At 44.0% G+C, this 19628-nt stretch overlaps 2 protein-coding genes across 2 annotated transcripts; one reads left to right on the forward strand and one right to left on the reverse strand.

Annotated features, from left to right (window-relative positions):
- Positions 1–4617: 4617 nt before the first annotated feature.
- Positions 4618–7312, reverse strand: LOC138905254 (uncharacterized). Its single transcript, XM_070193760.1, has 5 exons — positions 7105–7312; positions 6180–6333; positions 5739–6118; positions 5510–5580; positions 4618–5433 (listed from the first exon to the last, which is right to left on the reverse strand). The coding sequence occupies exons 1-5, from the start codon at positions 7310–7312 to the stop codon at positions 4618–4620; spliced, it is 1629 nt and encodes a 542-aa protein (XP_070049861.1).
- A 3912-nt stretch (positions 7313–11224) lies between these two features.
- LOC138905258 (uncharacterized) lies at positions 11225–13080 on the forward strand. The gene is made up of 5 exons (XM_070193765.1): positions 11225–11255; positions 11338–11466; positions 11548–11633; positions 12454–12624; positions 12712–13080. The coding sequence occupies exons 1-5, from the start codon at positions 11225–11227 to the stop codon at positions 13078–13080; spliced, it is 786 nt and encodes a 261-aa protein (XP_070049866.1).
- Positions 13081–19628: the final 6548 nt, after the last annotated feature.

Genomic DNA, 19628 nt, shown 5'->3' on the forward strand with positions numbered 1-19628 from the left:
CCCTTTGCCCAATATCGATCGCATGATCGACGCCACGGCCAACCACGAGATCCTCAGTTTTCTCGATGCCCACTTCGGGTACAACCAAATACGGATGAACCCGGGTGATTAGTAAAAAACCTCCTTCATCACTAAATACGGCACATACTGCTATAACGTGATGCCATTCGGGTTTAAAAATGTCGGTGCCACTTACCAATGCCTAGTAAACCGGATGTTCAAGGAACAAATAGGAAAATCAATAGAGGTTTACATTGACCTTATGTTGGTCAAGTCCTATGCGAGTAGAGGACCATTTAAAATATTTACAGAAAACCTTCAGCATTGTATGGGTAAAAAATAAATATTACACGTGGAATTATATGAGGATGACAGGACAAGATACATGGATTACTAAGAAGATGACAACTGGAGTGTCGCATTAAAAGAGTCGCGATTTACAACAGGTACGAGCAAATCACTCACGAGATGAAAAAGTACCGTTGCCCGAGCCTAAATTATTCACTGAAGAGACACGGGCATGATGAATCAAGACAGTAAAGAGGGAAGATTCATGAACCTCAAATTAATATGGAAGAAGAATCGAAACCGTTACAGAATCTTCATGAACAGTTACGATTGCCAATTATAACGTTTCGTTAATGTCATTAATGCTCATAATGATTCTGTCATAAAAGGGAAGAAACGTTATATTTGTAAATTCCTATATAAGGGAAGGGAATTTCACTTGTAAGGACACGTTCTGATGAACATTGGAATATAATTATTTTCTTGTGCTTTCTATTGATTACTTTGCCATTTCTGATTATGATTTACTTTCTTATATTTGAGAGAATATTGAATTTTTTGATTATCAGTAACCTGAGTACTTCTAAAAATAGGCTTTGACTGAGAATCTAATTCTTTGGTTAAACAAGAATATTGAAGAAATACAGTATGAAGCTGAACCCGGAGAAATGTGCGTTTGGAATTAGGTCAAGTAAATTCCTCGGATTCATGGTATCCAACCGGGGGATCGAGATCAACCCCGACAAGATCAAAGCCATCAAAGATATCACGGCTGTGGACAACGTGATGGCCGTGCAAAGATTAACCGGGCGCATTGCCGCCCTGGGGTGATTCATCTCGAGGTCCTTCGACAAGAGCCACCGGTTCTTCACACTATTGAAGAAGAAGAATAACTTCTCATGGACCCCGGAGTGCCAACGGTCCTTGGAGGAACTCAAGCGGTATCTATTGAGCCCACCGCTGCTTCACACGCCGAAGACAGATGAACATCTACAATTGTACTTGGCAGTATCAGAGATAGCAATAAGTGGAGTCCTGGTCCAGGAATAGCAAGGTACATAATTTCCAATTTACTTTGTTAGCACGACCCTAGGTGAGGCCGAAACTAGGTACCCTCACCTAGAAAAGTTAGCTCTCACTTTGCTAAGAGCCTCTAGAAAGCTAAAACTATACTTTCACTGTCACCCCATATGTGTCGTGACTACTTACCCATTGAGAAATGTCATGCATAAGCCCGAGCTCTCGGGCCGGTTGGCCAAATGGGCCGTGAAAATCAGTGGGTACGATATTGAATATTGACCCCGGACCGCCATTAAATCCCAAATTTTGGCAGACTTTGTGGCCGACTTTACGTCGGCCCTAATACCCGAGGTCGAAAGAGAGTTATTAATCAACCTAGGAACCTCCTCGGGGATCTGGACCTTCTTTACGGACGGCACCTCAAACACAAAAGGGTCCAGACTTGGCATCGTATTGAAGCCACTTGCAGGCAATGTAGTTAGACAATCTATTAGGACTGTGAAATTGACTAACAGCGAGGCCGAATATGAGTCCATGATTGCAAGTCTCGAACTGGCCAAAAGCTTGGGGGCAGAGGTGATCGAAGCCAAGTGTGACTCCCTCCTTGTGTTAAACCAAGTTAATGGGACGTTCGAGGTCAGAGAAGAACGAATGCAAAGGTACCTGGATAAGTTGTAGGTAACATTACATCGGTTCAAAGAATGGGCTTTGCAACACGTACATCGGGATCAAAACAGTGAGGCCGATGCCCTTGCTAACTTAGTGTCATCGGTCGAGGACGACGAGTTCAACTCGGGGACAGTCGTACAACTTATGAGATCGGTAGTGAAAGAAGGCCATGCTGAGATTAACTCAACGAGCCTAACTTGGGACTGGAGAAATAAATATATAGAATATCTTAAGAACGAAAAATTGCCCTCGGATACTAAAGAATCAAGGGCCCTATGTACAAAGGTAGCCCGGTTTAGCCTATCCGAAGACGGAACCCTGTTCGGAAGAATATTCGATAGCCCACGCACGATATGTCTAGGACCAGGGGATACCGAGTACATTTTGAGTTAAATCCACGAAGGCACCTATGGAAATCATTCAGGCGCCGAATCATTGGTTTGAAAAGTGATCAGAGCCGGCTACTACTAGATCGATATGGAAAAGGACGCGAAGGAGTTCATACAAAAATGTGATGAATGTCAAAGACACGCTCTGATGATTCATCAGCCCGGGGAGCTGCTACATTCGGTTTTGTCACCATGGCCGTTCATGAAGTGGGGAATGGATATCATTGGCCCCCTTCCTTGGACACGCGGTAAGGCTCAATTTATATTTTTTATGACTGACTATTTTTCTATGTGGGAGGAAGCCCAGGCATACGAAAAGGTCAGGGAGAAGAAAGTCATCGTTTTCATTTGGGACCACATCATATGCCGGTTCGGAATGCCGGTCGAGATGCGACAACGAAAAACAATTCATCTGCAGCAAAGTTAGCAAGTTTCTCGAAAATCATAAGATCAAAAGGATCCTATCAACACCCTGCCACCCTAGTGGGAACGGACAAGCAGAATCGACGAACAAAACCATACTCCAAAACCTCAAGAAGAGGTTGACCGACGCCAAAGGAAAGTAGAAGGAAATCCTGCCCGAAATCTTATGGGCATACCGTATGACCTAGAAGTCCAGTACCGGGGCCACCCCGTTCTCACTAGTTTACGGCGCCAAAGCTGTAATACCAGTCGAAGTCGGAAAACCAAGTCTTAAGTTCTGATATGCAACCAAGGAATCGAACGACGAGGCTATGAACACGAGCCTAGATCTATTAGATAAAAGGCGTGAAGCAGCCCTTGTCCGGTTAGCCGCCCAAAATAGCAGATCGAGAGATATTACAATTGAAGGGTCAATCTTCGACACTTCAATGTCGGGGATTTAGTGTTAAGGAAGGTCACACTAAACACCCAGACCCCAAACGAAGGATAGATGGGGTCGAACTGGGAAGGACCTTATCAAATTATCGAGATCACCGGTAAAGGATCGTACAAGCTCGGAACAACGAATGGTGAGCAACTACCGAACAACTCGATCATAACTCACTTGAAGCGATACTACTGTTAAGGTACGACCCTATTCATTTCCTTTTATTTATTTACATTACGAACTAACAGTTGCAGGCAATCATCAAAGAACGATACAATCTTTAGGCCTGAAAGCACGCGTTGCACTCTTTTTCCCTTGAACCGGTTTTGTCCCAAACGGGTTTTCCAGTAAGATTTTTAACGAGACAACACTAAATCATGCTAACTTAGAATCGAAAGCCGGTTACGAACCGGTATCAAAGATCACGATAATAGTATTCGAGGCCTCTCTACACTCGGCCCCGAACACTGGGGGGCATCACCCTCGGATAACGACTTTAGCAAGGAAGGAAACTTTATGATTGAATGGTCTCGGCTCGATCGATAGGATTTACTGTAAGGGCCAAACGGTCAAATAAATCATGCCCTCATAGACTACTCGAGCCCTGGCACAAAATTTGTACACAAGTGTAACTATTACGCACAAGAATAAAAAGAAGTTTCTACCTTGCGGATAAATATCTTGTCCCTTAAGAATTTCTCTTTTTTCTTTTCCTCTTAAGGAATTTCTTACATTCGATCCCCTAAAGGTATCGAGTCCAAGGGAAGCCTTTATCCGAGTTCAAATAATCACTCCCAATCGGGGGCTTTCGTCCAAAAACAAACTCGCACGGCTCAGGCTATCGGAGCCCGGGGGCACGAGACCTATTAGGCAGCGCCTGAACCTTAAAGGCTACATCCATCCCCATTCAGCGACTGTTATCTTAGGCAAGCCCGAATAACTCGGGGTAACAAGCCCACTGGGCAACACCCGAACTAAAGGCTACGGTTATATTAAAACGGCTCGGAGACGTCTGAGACCCGTAACAAAAAACAAGGCCTTAAAAATTTCATAACCGGTTCTAAAGGCTACCTTCGGAAAACTATAATCTAAAAAATATAAGTACTTTGGGGAAAAAGTATCTGGTCATACCGAACCCCTACGATGCCTTAAACAAAATAATGTCAAAGGCAAGGCCTGTTCGAACATCTGAACAAGACCTAACTATTTTATGCTAAGGCATTTCGATCTTTGCAAACATAAAGAATAAAGCAAAGGAAAACAAAATTCTTAAACAGTCGAAGGGAAAAACAAGCCTTGTATATTATATACAGTTTTTACAAAAGCCAAATGGCATAACAAAAAATACAAAAGTACACAAGTACAAAAAACAAAAAAAGCAAAAAATTTCTACAAAGGCATCTAAATAGTCTGGTCTTCTCCACCCCCGGGTCCATCGGAACCCTCGGAGTCTTCTTCTTCTTCTTCTTCTTCGGGGTAAGCCAACTTCTTAGCCTCGGCCTTGAGCCCCTTAGCGGTTTCGATCTCGGCCGATAGAGCGAAACCCCGAGCATGAATATCCTCGAGGGCCTCTCTTCGCAACTGCCGCTTCTCATAATCAATAATGTCCTTCAAGCGGCCCTGGGCCGCCTCGACATTGGCCTTATATTGGGCCACCATCTCGTCGGCATCGACTTTAACCACAACGGTCGCCAACTTGGCCGTTTCAAGCTCCTTGGCCATAATTTCTTGCTCAGAGGCGGCCGAGCTTAGCTGAGACTGGAGCTCTTCAACCTTTTTTGCCTGTACCTCGACCTTTTCTTTTGCCACTTGTAGCTGGGCCTCAGCCAAAGCCAGCTGCGCCCGAGCAGTCTCCTTTTCCAAGGCCAGGCGGTCCATCATGCCCCTCCATTCGTCGGTCTCGGCCTTGACAGTATTCATCTCAGTTCGTAGGTGATCGACCCGATCGATTTTTTGTTGGAACTGCGGATTCCCACCGTTAGTCACCAAGTCTACTTCATCATCAGTAACCTCAAAGACTTTTACCTCTTCCACCAGAATGACATGTTCTTTTTGAACCGCGTCCAACTCGGCCCAAAGACTCTTGGCCTCTTCCTCGCGTTGCGCATTGAGAAGTTTGTACATATCTCTCTTCTCAATAGGCTCTTTGGCTTCGGCATCGAGGAGACTCGGCTCTTCTTGATATCGGAGGAAGGTCTCGTGGTGAAGCACCGAGGCCTACGAATACAAGGAAAAATTTTAAGATCATTAAGTAACCAAAGCTCGAAAATGAAAAGGTTTGGCAACACCTTACCCGATTCAATGTCTGTTGTGCTTCGTTGAACAAGCATGAAGATTCCACCTCGTTCATCATTTCCTGGTTTTCTTCAGTCACCAGTCACCGAAGGTAACTAGCTACCCCAACAGGCACAGAAAATACCGGGCGTCCACCGGAACAGAGATAATGATCGACCGCTTCCGACCGGGATCGGCACTCGGGGCAAGGAATCGGTTGACCAATCTCGAGCTCGAGCTAGACCCACCTGTCCCCGAGGGCAGACTTCTTCTTGGTACTTCTAAATCAACCAATCTGGTGACATCCCCTGTGGCAATAGAGTCCACGCCATCAAAAAAGCTTTGGAGGGGATCGTTCGCTCCTTGGACCCCCTCCCCCCAATTTGAACGCTCATTCGCCGCTTGAGCTTCACCGAACATTGAGTCCGTAAACGAAGGCGATCCCGTTATATCGATGACACCAGGTGGAGCAGAAACAGCGTCTTGAGGGTTCTCGACCCTCACTGATGCATCGACCTCTTGAGTTTGGGAGGGATTAGCCTCTATCGTCCCCCCTTCGGTTGATGTCCGTTCTCCAGGGACCGATAGCTCCCGGGCCACTAAAATTTTATCCTCTTCAGACTCGTCCCTGAGCCGGTAGAGGGAGTCCGAATCAAGTATTCGGGAGCTGGAGGTTTCTTTTGGCTTACGGATCAGCCTCCTCCTTGGTATCGTTTTCTCCTGGCTCGGAGAACTCGGAGCCTTTTTTTCTCTTCTTTTCTTCACCCTGTTTCGGAGCAGGGGACTCAGTGGGGAAATCATCACAACCGGATGGGGGCCTCATTTGGACATCCTTGGGTAAACCTGCAAAAAGAAATAAAACAAGTAAGGACTTAATCATGCGAAAGGAAAACCAAATATTACTCATGAAAGAGATCTCACCGTGCGAACGGGCTTCCCATCGGCCTTTTGAAAGCTCGTGCTATGAGCGTTCGGAATAAGGCCTTTGTGATACGATGCCCTCGACCCACTCCTTGAGTCGAGGAACTGCGTTTAGGATCCGAGCAACAGCTGCACCACCACAGAACACTGATAAGAAGAAAGGAAAAAGGCGATAAATTAAATCTTGGAAGCAAAGTTACACTTACGTGACATGTTTCATTTTTCAGGGAACGACATGTGCTCGGCCGGGATCAAGTCTGAGGTCCTCACTCGAACGAAATGGCCTAGCCAACCCTGGTCCCGATCTTTATCGATACTCGAGAATGGGGATTTACTAGCCCAATGGGTGAGCTCGATCTGTCCCCCCGATATAGTCGGGGACTGTATAAATGCATGAGGTGGTCGATAGTGAAAGGGCACCCTTTGATCTTGCTTACAAAGAAATGGAGGAGGATTATGATCCTCCAGAAAGAAGGGTGAATTTGACTGAGGGTTACCTCGTATCGTTTGCAAAACTCGATGATAACCGGGTCCAAGGGGGCTAACGTAAAGGGATAAGTGTAAACACTTAAAAATTCCTCGACGTGGGTGGTGATGGCTTCGTCAGGTTCGGGAACCACCTCATGTTTGTCAACCCAGTTACAATCCTTTTTGACCTCAGATAGAATATCCTCGTTGATCGAGCAGATGTACCTAGAGATCTCCTCGCACCGGCCTGGTACGGAGGAGGGCTTTTCGACCTTAAAATCAGCATTAACCGGGCACCTCCCGGGATGAACATTTTCAGAGTAGGTTCCGGTACTGGCTCCTCGATAGCAGTACGCAAAACGGTCTGATCAGTGGCCGGCCGCGAGGTAGAAGGAGTCTCTTTTTGGGAAACGATTTTTGAAGTCTTTGCCATTTTTTTGAAAATGAAGGGAAAAAGAGGGAAAAGAGGAAGTTAAAAGAGTACACTTGATGGTTTGGAATGAAGACGGAATGGAAATTCTTACAAAGAGATCTCAAATAACCGAAATATAAGTGCCTGAAAATATTAAGATTGCTGAGGTACGAGGACAGAAACTTTGAATGTAAAGTTTGAATGAGCAAATTAGGGGATATTTATAGTTTTTCAATGACGGTTCGCGTCCAGGAGTGGCCGACTAGCGACTGACAAACATTTAATGTCATTAAGACTTGACTGACGAGATGTTTCGACTGTTTTGTCGTTTCTGTCGTGTGGTGTTGAAGAAAGAATCGAAAGCTCATGTCGTTTCTCGTCGTCTACTCTCCGAAAAACGAGGGGACTATCTATATACGATCGAAATCGAGCTCGCCTACGACATGGCAGGTTAGGCTCGGAACATGACAACCAAAGACTGAAGATCGACCCCGAGTCCCACCGAGCTAGAACCCGGAGTCAGAACGCCTGAAGTTCGAGAACATTGAGCCCGTAATTTCGGAGTCGGCCTTAGCCCCGATCAAGCTCGAAGAAATATTGTTAGCATGACCAACAGAAGACCGAAATATCTGTCATCGGTCGGATATTACGGCGGGAATCTCGACGCGTATCAGTAAGGAACCGACAATCAGCTAATCAACGAATTTTTACCTTTTATAGAATTGTACCTAAAATAAGACTCTTCTACTATACAAAGGGGTCTGATAATTTATTTAACACACTGTAACACGCATTCCAAAGCAACATATTATTATTCTTTTAAAGTTCTTATTCTTCTTGATATCGATCGAAATACGTTCGGCTCGAGGGTGGCTAATCTTCCAAGGCTGAAACTGTTCAATTCGTGTAGTTTGTATTTACTTTATCATTATCTATTTCAATTGCAATCTAATTTATCGTTTTGTGTCAAGTTAGTCCACGTATTCTTAAAATCACTTATAAATTCAATTGTTATCCAATTTTGAGGGTAAACAATCTTATACATAAAACTGCAGTTAAACATAGTATTTTCTATTGACATAATCAAATATCGTATATAACACAGCAGAAAACGACATGGGCCGAAAGAAGGAAAGGGAAAAAAGTGAGCATGTCTTGCTATTATCAAATTGGAAAAAAGAAAATCATTTTTGTCGTTTTGACATATAGGGTCCTTGTGAGAAAAAACGAACTCCTCAATTAGTAATTGAGAAGGAAAATGAGTCCAACGGTCAACCTATTTCATGCCACAATTAGGAGTAATTATGCTATGCTTTTTTCTTTTAATTAAATACCTAATATAATGTCAATGTTCGAAGGTTATATTTCTAGATTTGGAAGAGTTGTAGGAGTAACGAGGTTACCAATAGAAAATTATTTCATTATTTCAGTAAGCTTTAAAATTGCTGACAGATGTGTATTATTTAGTTTTCGGTGAATAGACAGTATCAAATAAAACAAGTGCATGATATCAGATACAGCTATGGTATTCTGTTGTCCATATCTATGATATGATTTTTGACCACCCGTTGGTCCAGCAATCATGTTATTGTGTCTCAAGCTTTTAATTTCATGTTCCTTTTTTTAAATATTTATTCGGAAATCTATGTATTTTGGACCTTTTTCATCATCTCGGCGCAGATTACCATTTTTAAGATTTTAAATCTGAATTTTTAATAAATATTAGATTAACAGTCACTGGTTTTCTTTTTCTTGACCTTTGGCCAAAGAAAGGAAATATATCAATCGCCCTACAGGCAATGGGTCTGTTTTTAAATTTGATTAAATATATTTCACTTAATTTCACATTTGAGAATATCGATAAAACATTATCACAAGTAGCATTTTTGAATTTTTTTATTTTGGAAATTATGAAGAAAAAAAGCCTGCTCGATCAGTCGGAAAGGGACAATTGATTTGTTTCTGCATATTATCTAGAATACAAGTATACATATTCTTTTTCAGAATTTCTCGAGAGCAAAGGGGCAATATGAAGTTTATAGATTTGAAAATTTTATTTCCTCTTGAATAATTCCCCAGACAAGAGGAATAATTAACCAAATCGGAAAAAATGAAGAATCGAGCTGGTTGTGAAGACTTTCAATTATATGTATTCTCTAGCAAATCTCCTTTGAGGTAATCCATGTTTCTGGACAACTCAGAATCAACAAACTAATCCTGGTTGTGAAGAATAATTATTGTTCATGTTTTTGCCAAATATTGTTTACTCGAGTTGAAGAGATGTTTACACTGAAAAACGGATAACAATTGAATTTATACGCAGTTTTAAGGATACGTGATATAACTTGTCACAAATTAAGAAAACAGATTAATATTAAAATTGACAATAGAAAAATAAATGCAAACCACACGTATCGAATTGCCTTGGCCCTCAAGTTTGACCACCTTCGAACCAAAGATGCTTCAACCGAAGTATGAACAGGCTTATACAGTAACAAGATAATAAAAGTTAGAAAGTGTCAGTATATTGCTTTATGTTGCATTGATATGATGTGTATTACAAATGATCAGATCCCTCTTTATATAGTAGGGGTGTCCTACTCTTGGTACAATTCTATACAGAGTAAAAATCTTATGATTTGATAATTACTCGGCCTCTCCTTGATATGTGCCGAGATTTCCGCCGTGATCCTCGACCGATCGCAGATATTTCGGCTGTCCGTTATTTGGCTCGGTAAGTTTCTCCCGATCTTGCTCGGTCTCGATCTGACTCGATCTCGATCTTGATCGGCCTTTGGGTCACGAGCTTGACGATCTAATTTTGCATTATGGTTTGATATAATATGAGGTCGAACCTTAACCTATCATATTTCAGTCTCGATTAATTACATAAGGGGCAAGCCCGGTTTTGACCGTATACAGATAGTCCCCTCGTTTTTCGGAGAGAAAATGACGAGAAACGATATGAACTTCCAAATCCCGTCTCGATGGGCCATGATGTAAGCGACGAACCCAACTATGACGTAAGCGACAAATGGATATCGAAACGTCGTGTCGGTCCAGTTATCAAGGCATTAAATGCCTGTCAATCGCTGGTCAGCCACTATCGGTTCTGAACCATCACCAGCAAGCTATAAGTACCCTAGCTTTTCCTCATTCAAACTTTACGTTCAAAACTCCTCATATTCTTGTTTTTTCTTCAAAAATCCCTTTGCTTTGCAACTCTTGCACCCAAATTTCTTGAACTTTTATCAAACCGCGTACCATCTTAATTCTCTTTTCTTCTGTTCTTTAATGACGAAAACATTTAAGACCGTACCGCAAAAGGAGGTCGCTTCTTCATCACGACCCGCCGGCGGCGGGGCTGCGACGGAACCTCACCCTGAGGAATTCGTTCCGATAGGGTGCCCTACTATTGCCCATTTTAAGGTTGAAAAGACCTCCTTAGTACCGGGCCGATGTGAGCCGGTCTTGAGGTACATATGCACAATCACTAATGGTCTCCCTACCAAGGTTAAAGAGGAATGCAATTGGGTCAATAAGCATGTAGTGGTTCCTACGCCCGAGGAATCGATCACTACCCACGTGGAGGGTTTTCTAAGTGTTTACACTTATCCCTTCACGTTGGGTCCCTTAGACCCTATCATCATTGCCTTTTATAAGAGGTATGATGTGACTCTTGGCCAGATCTACCCCTCCTTCTAGAGAATAGTGATTCTCCTCTGATTTTTCGTAAGCAAAATCGAGGGATGTCCCTTTACCCTCGACCACCTTATGCGCCTCTACAATCACCGAATCTATCGAGGGAGGCTGATCAAGCTTTCTCGTCGGGCCAGTAGGGCCCCGTTCTCGAGCATAGATGAAGCTCAAGACCGAGGTTGGATGGGCCGATTTATTCGCATAAAGACTTCAGACCTGATCCCTGCTTAAGACATGCCATTTCCTGAGAAATGGAACATAAAACGTAAGTAGTGCTTCGCTTTGAAGGTTCAATCTTTCTGTTTTACCTCTTATCTATTTCTTCATTGTTTTTTTTTGTGTCGCAGTTGTGGCACAGATGTCGGACGCAGTTCCTAAACTTAAGGAATGGGTCGAAGGCCTTGTGTCACAGAGACCGTATTCCGAGCGGTCTTGGATGGAATTATCGAAGGGTCGATGGGAGGCCCGTAATCATGGTAAGTTTTCTCTTTTGATGTAATAATGCTTAATTCCCTCCTCGTACAGTCGGATTCTTACCGTTCTGTTTTCTTTTGTAGGTCTCCCCAAAGATGTTTCCATGAGGCCTCCATCCGGTGAGGAGGATGTGCCTCTCAAGTCCCCAAGTCCCCTGCTCCGAAGCAGGGTGATGAAAAGAAGAAAAAAGGGTCCCGCCAATTAAGGTACACGTCCGAAGAAGAATCCGAAGAAGAAGAAGAGGAATCCCAATTGGTGGCCCATGTGCAGGCAGGTGTTGTGATGTAAGGGTCCTCTGAACCGACGGATGCCGAAATCGGATCGTCCCGACATGAGGAGGTCGATGATGGAGTCTTAGCCGAAACTCCCGAACCAGAAGGGGTTGAGGCCACTCCGCCCCCAGCTAAGGGGGTCGAGAGAGAGGCTGGGGGTGACGCTTCTCGAGCAGAGGAAGGTATCCCGAGAGACGAGCTTGGGGCGATCGACATTACCGGGTCCCCTCATATTTCAGACGCCATGATTCACGAGGCCAGTATGTTAAAAAGCCGTTCTTATGAGGGGCCTCAGGGGGAGACTAATATCCACCACTTCTTGGACGGATTTGAGTCCACTGCCTTCGAGGATGTCACTAGGCTCGGAGACTTGCTGGTGCCAAAGAAGGTACCATCGTCGGGAGCCAGTGGGTCTTCCTCGAGCCCAAAATTGGTGAACCGGTTCCCAGCCCCGAGCATCGATCTTGACCGAACACGGTCAATAGCTTTCTCTATCCCAGAGGATGCCCGAGTTTTCTCTGCCCCCGTGGGGGTCGCTAGCTACCTTTGGTGTTTGGTGACCGAAGAAGATCAGGCAGTGATAGACAAGGTGAAAACCTCCTGCCTATTCAATGAAGCCCACCAAGCATTAAATCGGGTAACTTTGTATATCTTTCTTCTCATATATTCTAAATTTAAAGCTGTAAATAACCATAACACCTTCCCTTATGCTTGAAGACTTCGGTGCTGCATCATGAGACTTTCCTCCGATATGGGGAGAAATTAACTCACCACGAGGCCGAGGTTCGGGACCTCACTGAGAAGAGTGAGACCTACAAGCTTTTCAGTAAGAAGCTTCAGGCCAATTTAGTAACAGCTCGGAATGAGCATGCCGAGATGGCCGGGCAGGTATTTCAAGTACTTCACGATAGTGAAGACGAATTGAAGATAGTGACTAACGATCCGATTTTGCAGGTCCGGCAAAGGCTCGAATAGATCGGGGAGCTTCAGGCACAGATTGATACAATTCAAGCTGAGGCTGAGGAGTTCAAGAAAAATATAGACATCTTAGCCTCGAAAAGAGAAGCTTCCCAAGCACACCTGGAGTCGATCGAGACCCAGCTCCGAGCTGCAAAAATGAAGGCCTCGGTGCAGGTCAAGAAAATCGAGGAGCTTCAATCCCAATTGGGCTTGGCTATTTCTGATAAAGCAAACTTGGCCAATGAACTCGAGGCGGCCAAATCTGAGGTGGTCGTGGCCAATAGCAAAATGCTAACGTGTCCCAATTCAAGGTCGACGTCGAGGCCATCCAGGCACAGGCCAAGAGCATTGTGGATCATGAAAGGTGGCAAGCTCGAAGGGTAGCCCTCGAGGGAGTCCATGCTCAGGATTTCGATATACTGGCTGAAATCGAGAACGCCAAAGCAGAAGAAACCAGGGCCCGGAAGTGGCCTTCCTTGAGGAAGATTCCGAGAGTTTAATCGAGTCAGAAGGTGGGGAAGATCCCGAGGGCGGAGATACTGCCTTTGATGAAGACCAGGCCATTTTGGCCTTTATATTTTTTTGCTTTCTTTTCCATCTTTTTAGGCCGTTTCGGCCATTGTAAATTTTTGAATTAAGTCATTCTGGCCTTTGTAAAAAGATTATTGGGTAAATATATACAAGGCTTTCTTTTCCCTTTTAGCTTTCAAATATTTCCTCTGCTTTATTACTTATATTCACAAAGGTTGGAATGTCTTAGCATAAAATAGCTTAGGTTGTGTAAATTCAAACAAACCCTGCCTTTTTTATTTTTTAGTCATCTTGGAGGTTCGGTGTTACCGGGAATCTTCTCCCAAATTAAGTAACTCAGATTATAATTTGTCGAGGGTAGCCTTAAAACCGCTTATGAAAATTTCGAAGGCCTATATTATGTTACGTTTCTCGGACGTCTCCGAGCCGTATTAATATGACCGTAGTCTTTTAATTCGGGTGTAGCCCAGTGAGCTTGCTTTCCCGAGTTATCCAGGCTTGCCTAAGATAACAGTCCCTGAGTGGGTATGGTCGTGGCCTTTAAAATTCGGGGGTTGCCTTAGAGGTCTTATGTCCCCGATGTTTAATAGTTCGATCTGTTTGAGTTTGTTTTTCGGACGGTAGTCCCCGAGTGAGGGAGTGATCATCCGAACTCTAGTTATAATCGGCCCTTGAGCTCGTTTCCTTAAGAGATCGAAAGTACGAAATTGTAAAGAGGAAACTTTTCTAAGACATAAGATAATTGCAAGGAAAGTACCTCTTTATTCTTGTGAAAAACAGTTATACATGCGTACATATTTTATGCCATGGATCAAGCAACCTATGTGGGCACGGTTCGTTTGACCGTTTGTACCTTACAACGAATCTTACCTATCGAGACCCTTCTATTACGAAGTAATTTCCTCGCAAAAGTCGATATCCAATGGTAATGCTCCCCAGTATTCGGGGTTGATTATAGAGGAACCTCAGAAACTGTTAGTGTTGTCTTCGACATAGATTCATGATTGGCCTTTGATTCTAAGTTAGCACGATCCATTATGTCCTCGTTAAAAACCTTGCCGAAAAACCCAATTGGGACAAAAACGGTTCAAGGAAAAAAGAGTGCAACGCGTGCTTTCAGACCTAAAGACTTCGTGCCGCTCCTTGTCGACCACCTGCAAGTGTTATTCCGAAAATAAAAAGAAATTAAATGGGGTCGTACCTTAGCAGTAATATCATTTTAGGTGAGTTACGTTCTAATTGTTCGGTATCTATTCTCCGTTTGTCATCCCGAGCTTATAGGATCCTTTCCCTGTGACCTCGAGAATCTGGTATGGTCCTTCCCAGTGCGGACCCAATTTCCCTTTATTAGAATTTCAGGTGTTTAGTATGACCTTCACTAGTACTAACTCCCCGACATTGAAGTGTCGAAGGTTGGCCCTTCGATTTTAATACCTCTTGATTTGTTGCTTTTGGGCGGCCAATCGAACAAGTGCGGCTTCGCGCCTTTTATCCAATAGCTCCAGGCTTGTATTCATGGCCTTGTCATTTGATTCCTTTGTTGCATATCAGAATCTGATACTCGGCTCACTGACTTCGACCGGTATTAGAGCTTCGGTGCCATAAACCAATGAGAACGGGGTAGCCCCGATACTGGACTTCGAAGTTGTGCGATATACCTAAAGAACTTCGGGCAGGATCTCTTTCCATTTCCCTTTAGCGTCAGTCAACCTTTTCTTAAGGTTTTAGATTATGGTTTTGTTGGTCGATTCGGCTTGTCCATTCCCACTGGGGTGGTATGGTGTGGACAAGATCCTTTTGATCTTATGATCTTCGAGAAACTTGGTCACTTTGCTGCCGATAAATTATTTCCCGTTGTCACATATGATTTCGGTTGGCATCCCGAACCAACATATGATGTGGTCCCAAATGAAGTCAACGACCTCCTTCTCCCTGACTTTCTCGTACACCTAGGCTTTAACCCACTTAGAAAAATAATCAGTCATAAATAAGATAAATTGAGCCTTACCTAGTGCCCATGAAAGAGGGCTAAAAATGTCCATTCCCCATTTCATGAATGGCCATGGTGACAAGACCGAATGCAGCAGTTCTCCGGGTTGATGAATCATCGGAGCATGCCTTTGACATTTATCATATTTTTGTACGAACTCCTTCGCATCGTTTTCCATATCATTCCAGTAATAGCCGTCTATGATTACCTTTCGAACCAATGATTCAGCGCCTGAGTGGTTCCCGCATGTGCCTTCGTGGACTTCCCTCAGAATGTAGTCGGTATCTCCCGGTCCTAGACATATAGCTAGTGGGCCATCAAACATTCTTCTGAATAAGGTTCCATCATCGGTCAAGCAGAATCGAGTTGCCTTTATGCTCTGGGCCTTCGACTCTTTAGGATGTGCGGGTACTTTGTCGGTCCTCAAATATTCTATGTATTTATTCCTCCAATCCCAAGTTAGGCTTGTAGAGTTTATTTTGGCGTGACCTTCTTCTACTACCGATCTCGTGAGTTGTACGACTGCCCCTGATTTGAGCTCATCGTCCTCGACCGAAGAGCCTAAGTTTGCAAGTGCATCGGCCTTACTATTCTGATCTCGAGGTACGTGCTGTAAGGTTCACTCTTTGAATCGATGTAATGTTACCTGTAACTTATACAGGTACCTTTACATCTATTCTTCTTTGACTTCGAACGTTCCGTTAACTTGATTTACCACAAGGAGGGAGTCGTACTTAGCTTCGATCACCTCCGCCCCTAAACTCTTCGCCAGTTCGAGACCTGCAATTATGGCCTCATATTCGGCCTCATTGTTAGTCAATTTCATAGTTCTAATGGATTGCCTGACTATGTTGCATGTGGGTGACTTCAGTACGATGCCAAGTCCGGACCCCTTTATGTTCGATGCACCATCCGTAAAGAGGGTCCAGATTCCCGAAGATGTCCTCGAGTTTACTAGTAACTCTTTTTTGACCTCGGGTATTAGGGCCGGCGTGAAGTCGGCCACAAAATCTGCCAAAATTTGAGACTTAATGGCCGTCCGGAGTCGATATTCAATATCGTACCCGCTGATTTCTACGGCCCATTTGGCCAGTCGCCCCGAGAGTTCGAGCTTATGCATTATATTTCGCAATGGGTAAGTTGTCACAATACATATAGGGTGGCACTGAAAGTGCAGTTTTAGTTTCCTAGAGGCGCTTAGCAAAGCGAGCGCTAGTTTTTCCAAGTGAGGATATCTAGTTTCGGCCTCACCTAAGGTCCGGATAACATAATAAATCGGAAATTCCGTACCTTGTTCTTCCCGAACTAGGACTCCACTTACCGCTATCTCCGATAATGCCAAATACAAGTATAGTTGTTCGTCCTCTTTCGGTGTGTGAAGCAGTGGCGGGCTCGTAATGTACCGCTTGAGTTCTTCCAAGGCCCGTTGGCATTCCGGGGTCCATATGAAGTTGGTTTTCATCTTCAACAAAGAGAAAAATCATTGACTCTTGTCGGAAGATCTCGAGATGAACCGTCCCAGGGCAGCTATGCACTCGGTTAGCCTTTATACGGCCTTCATGTTGTCCACTAATGTGATATCCTCGATGGCTTTGATCTTGTCGGGGTTGATCTCGATTCCCCGGTTGGATACCATGAACCCAATAAATTTACCCGATCTGATTCCGAACGTGCATTTTTTTGGATTCAGCTTCATGTTGTATTTTTCGATATACTGAAGGTTTCTTGGAAATGCTTTAAATGATCCTCTGCTCGCAGGGACTTAACTAACATATCAACAATATAAACTTCCATAGATTTCCCTATTTGTTCTTCGAACATTCGGTTTACTAGGCATTGGTAAGTGGCACCAGTATTTTTTAACCCAAATGGCATTACATTATAACAGTATGTGTCGTACTTAGTGATGAAAGAGGCCTTTTCTTGATCATCTGGGTTCATTCGTATTTAGTTATATCCGGAATAGGCATCGAGAAAGCTGAGGATCTCGTGGCCGACCGTGACGTCGATCATGCGATCGATGTTAGGCAACGGGAAAGAGTCTTTGGGGCATGCCTTATTTAAATCCTTGTAATCCATACACATTCTCAGTTTATTCCCCTTTTTAGGGACTACCACTACGTTTGCTAGCCATTCCGGGTATTTGACTTCCCGGATGGACCCTATTTTAAAGAGTTTAGTTACCTCGTCTTTGATGAAAGCATGCTTGATCTCGGACTGCGGTCTCCTTTTCTGCTTGACCGGATAGAATTTTGGGTCCAGGCTTGGTTTATGAGTGGTGATCTCCAGTGGAATCCCTATCATATCGAGATGGGACCAAGCAAAATAATGCATATTAGCAATAAGAAATTGAATGAGTCTTTACCCGAGCTCAGGAGTTAATCCCGTGCCCAGGTATACCTTTCGATCGGGCAGATGTTTGATCAATATGACTTGCTCCAGTTCTTCGACCGTCGATTTGGTAGCATCAGAATCATCGGGAGATATAAAAGATCGAGGAACCCTGTAATCGTCATCTTCGTCAATCCCTTGCTTGTCTGATTGGGTCGAGGCTGGCATCGATGATTGCTATTTGGCTTCCTATTTCACTTTCGAATCTGAGTCCTTTGTCGATGAGAATGCTGATATCGGAATTACTTCTTCGACGACAAACATCTCCTTTGCAGCGAGTTTCTCCCCGTAAACCGTCTTTATCCCTTCTGATGTCGGAAATTTTAATACCTGGTGAAGGGTCGAGGGTACAACCCTCATGTTGTAGATCTACGGCCTCCCGAACAGGGCATTGTATATCATGTCCCCTTCGATCACATAAAACTTGGTCTCCTGGGTAGTACAGGCTATGTTTACCGGCAACGTTATTTCTCCCTTAGTAGTGTCACAATCCATGTTGAATCCGTTTAGCACTCGGGCCGCAGGCACAATTTGGTCCTGTAGGCCGAGTTGTTCTATGACCCTCGATCGAATGATGTTGGCAGAACTTCCTAGATCAATTAACACACGTTTAACTCGAGTTTTATTCATGAGTACAGAAATTACCAGTGCATCATCATGGGGCTGCATGATTCCTTCTGCGTCCTCGTCGTTGAAAGATATAGTTCGTTCTGGTATGTAATCTCGAGTCCGTTTTTTCCTTGTGATTGATACTTTGGTGTATTTTATCATCGGATCTTGAGGAACATCGACCCCTCGGACGATCATATGAATGATGTGTTGGGGCTCGTCTTGTTTATTTTATTTATTGGAATCCCTATTTCTGAAATGATTCTTAGCTCGGTCACTCAGAAATTATCGAAGATGCCCGTTGTTGAATAATCGGGCTACTTCTTCTCTCAGTAGTCGACAATCCTCCATTCTGTGGACATGTGTGCCATGATATTTACATATTTGGTTAGGATCCCTTTTTGTTGGATTGGTTTGTAGAGGTCGAGGCCATTTGGTATCTTTGATACGTCCGATAGCTGATACGATGGCGACTGTGTCAACACTAAAGTTTTACTCTGATAACCGAGGTGCCTCTTTGGGTCCGATGGGCTTGTCGAAACCGTTCTTACTCATGAGCCCTCGAGAGCTCCGACCTCGATCACTTCTCCTTTCATTTTGTACAGGATTTCGCTCGGGTCCGCCGCTCATGCGATCTCCATTATATGGCTGATATCGTTCTCTGTTCGAACTCGGTTCTCGATCGATATCCCTCTTAATTCTGTCGACGGGTCTGATAGGATAAACGGACCCGGAAGGAGCCCCGAGTTGGTCGTCTTCGACCCTGATCTTTGATTGATATCGATTATGTACATCGACCCAAGTGACAGCTGGGTTTTCTATCAAATTCTGCTTCAACTGCTGCGAAGCCACCGAGCTTTGAGCATTGAGTCCTTGGGTGAAAGCTTGAACTGCCCAATCGTCGGCGACTGGTGGCAGGTCCATCCGTTCCATTTGGAATCGAGACACGAATTCTCTGAGCATTTCGTTGTCCTTCTTCCTTACCTTGAAAGGGTCTGATTTTCTGGTTTCGGCCTTGATGGCTCCGGCGTGTTCCTTTACGAAAGAATCTGCAAGCACAGCAAATGAGTCAATAGAATTAGGTGAAAAATTGTGGTACCATATCATAGCCCTCTTTGACAGGGTCTCTCCAAATTTCTTTATCAAGACTGATTGTATCTCATCATCCTCTAGATCATTCCCTTTAATAGCGCATGTGTAAGAGGTGACATGCTCGTTCGGGTCAGTCGTTCCGTTGTATTTAGAAATTTTAGGTAAGGGTGGGTATAATACCGGCCAAACCGAAAAAACCGATCGAACAGTGAATTTTGATTTTTCGATTTTGGTTTAATCATTTATTCGGTCAGTTTGCGATTTTTAAATTATTAGATTTCGATTTTTCGGTGTGGTTTACGGTTTTGGTATTTCGGTT

Source organism: Nicotiana tomentosiformis, chromosome 1 (assembly GCF_000390325.3).
Source record: "Nicotiana tomentosiformis chromosome 1, ASM39032v3, whole genome shotgun sequence".
Classification (NCBI taxonomy): domain Eukaryota; kingdom Viridiplantae; phylum Streptophyta; class Magnoliopsida; order Solanales; family Solanaceae; genus Nicotiana; species Nicotiana tomentosiformis.

Excerpts from the sequence above, each read along its gene's own strand:
- LOC138905254 (XM_070193760.1), bottom strand. The coding sequence starts at position 7,312 with ATGGCAAAGACTTCAAAAATCGTTTCCCAAAAAGAGACTCCTTCTACC. Across the intron at positions 6,334-7,104 it reads CGGTGCGAGGAGATCTCTAG|GTTTACCCAAGGATGTCCAA; the intron begins GTACATCTGCTC and ends TTCTTTTTGCAG. Across the intron at positions 5,581-5,738 it reads AAGTCTGCCCTCGGGGACAG|AAAACCAGGAAATGATGAAC; the intron begins GTGGGTCTAGCT and ends TGGTGACTGAAG.
- LOC138905258 (XM_070193765.1), top strand. The coding sequence starts at position 11,225 with ATGCCATTTCCTGAGAAATGGAACATAAAAC. Across the intron at positions 11,634-12,453 it reads GTCCCCTGCTCCGAAGCAGG|ACTTCGGTGCTGCATCATGA; the intron begins GTGATGAAAAGA and ends TTATGCTTGAAG. Across the intron at positions 12,625-12,711 it reads ATGCCGAGATGGCCGGGCAG|ATCGGGGAGCTTCAGGCACA; the intron begins GTATTTCAAGTA and ends AGGCTCGAATAG.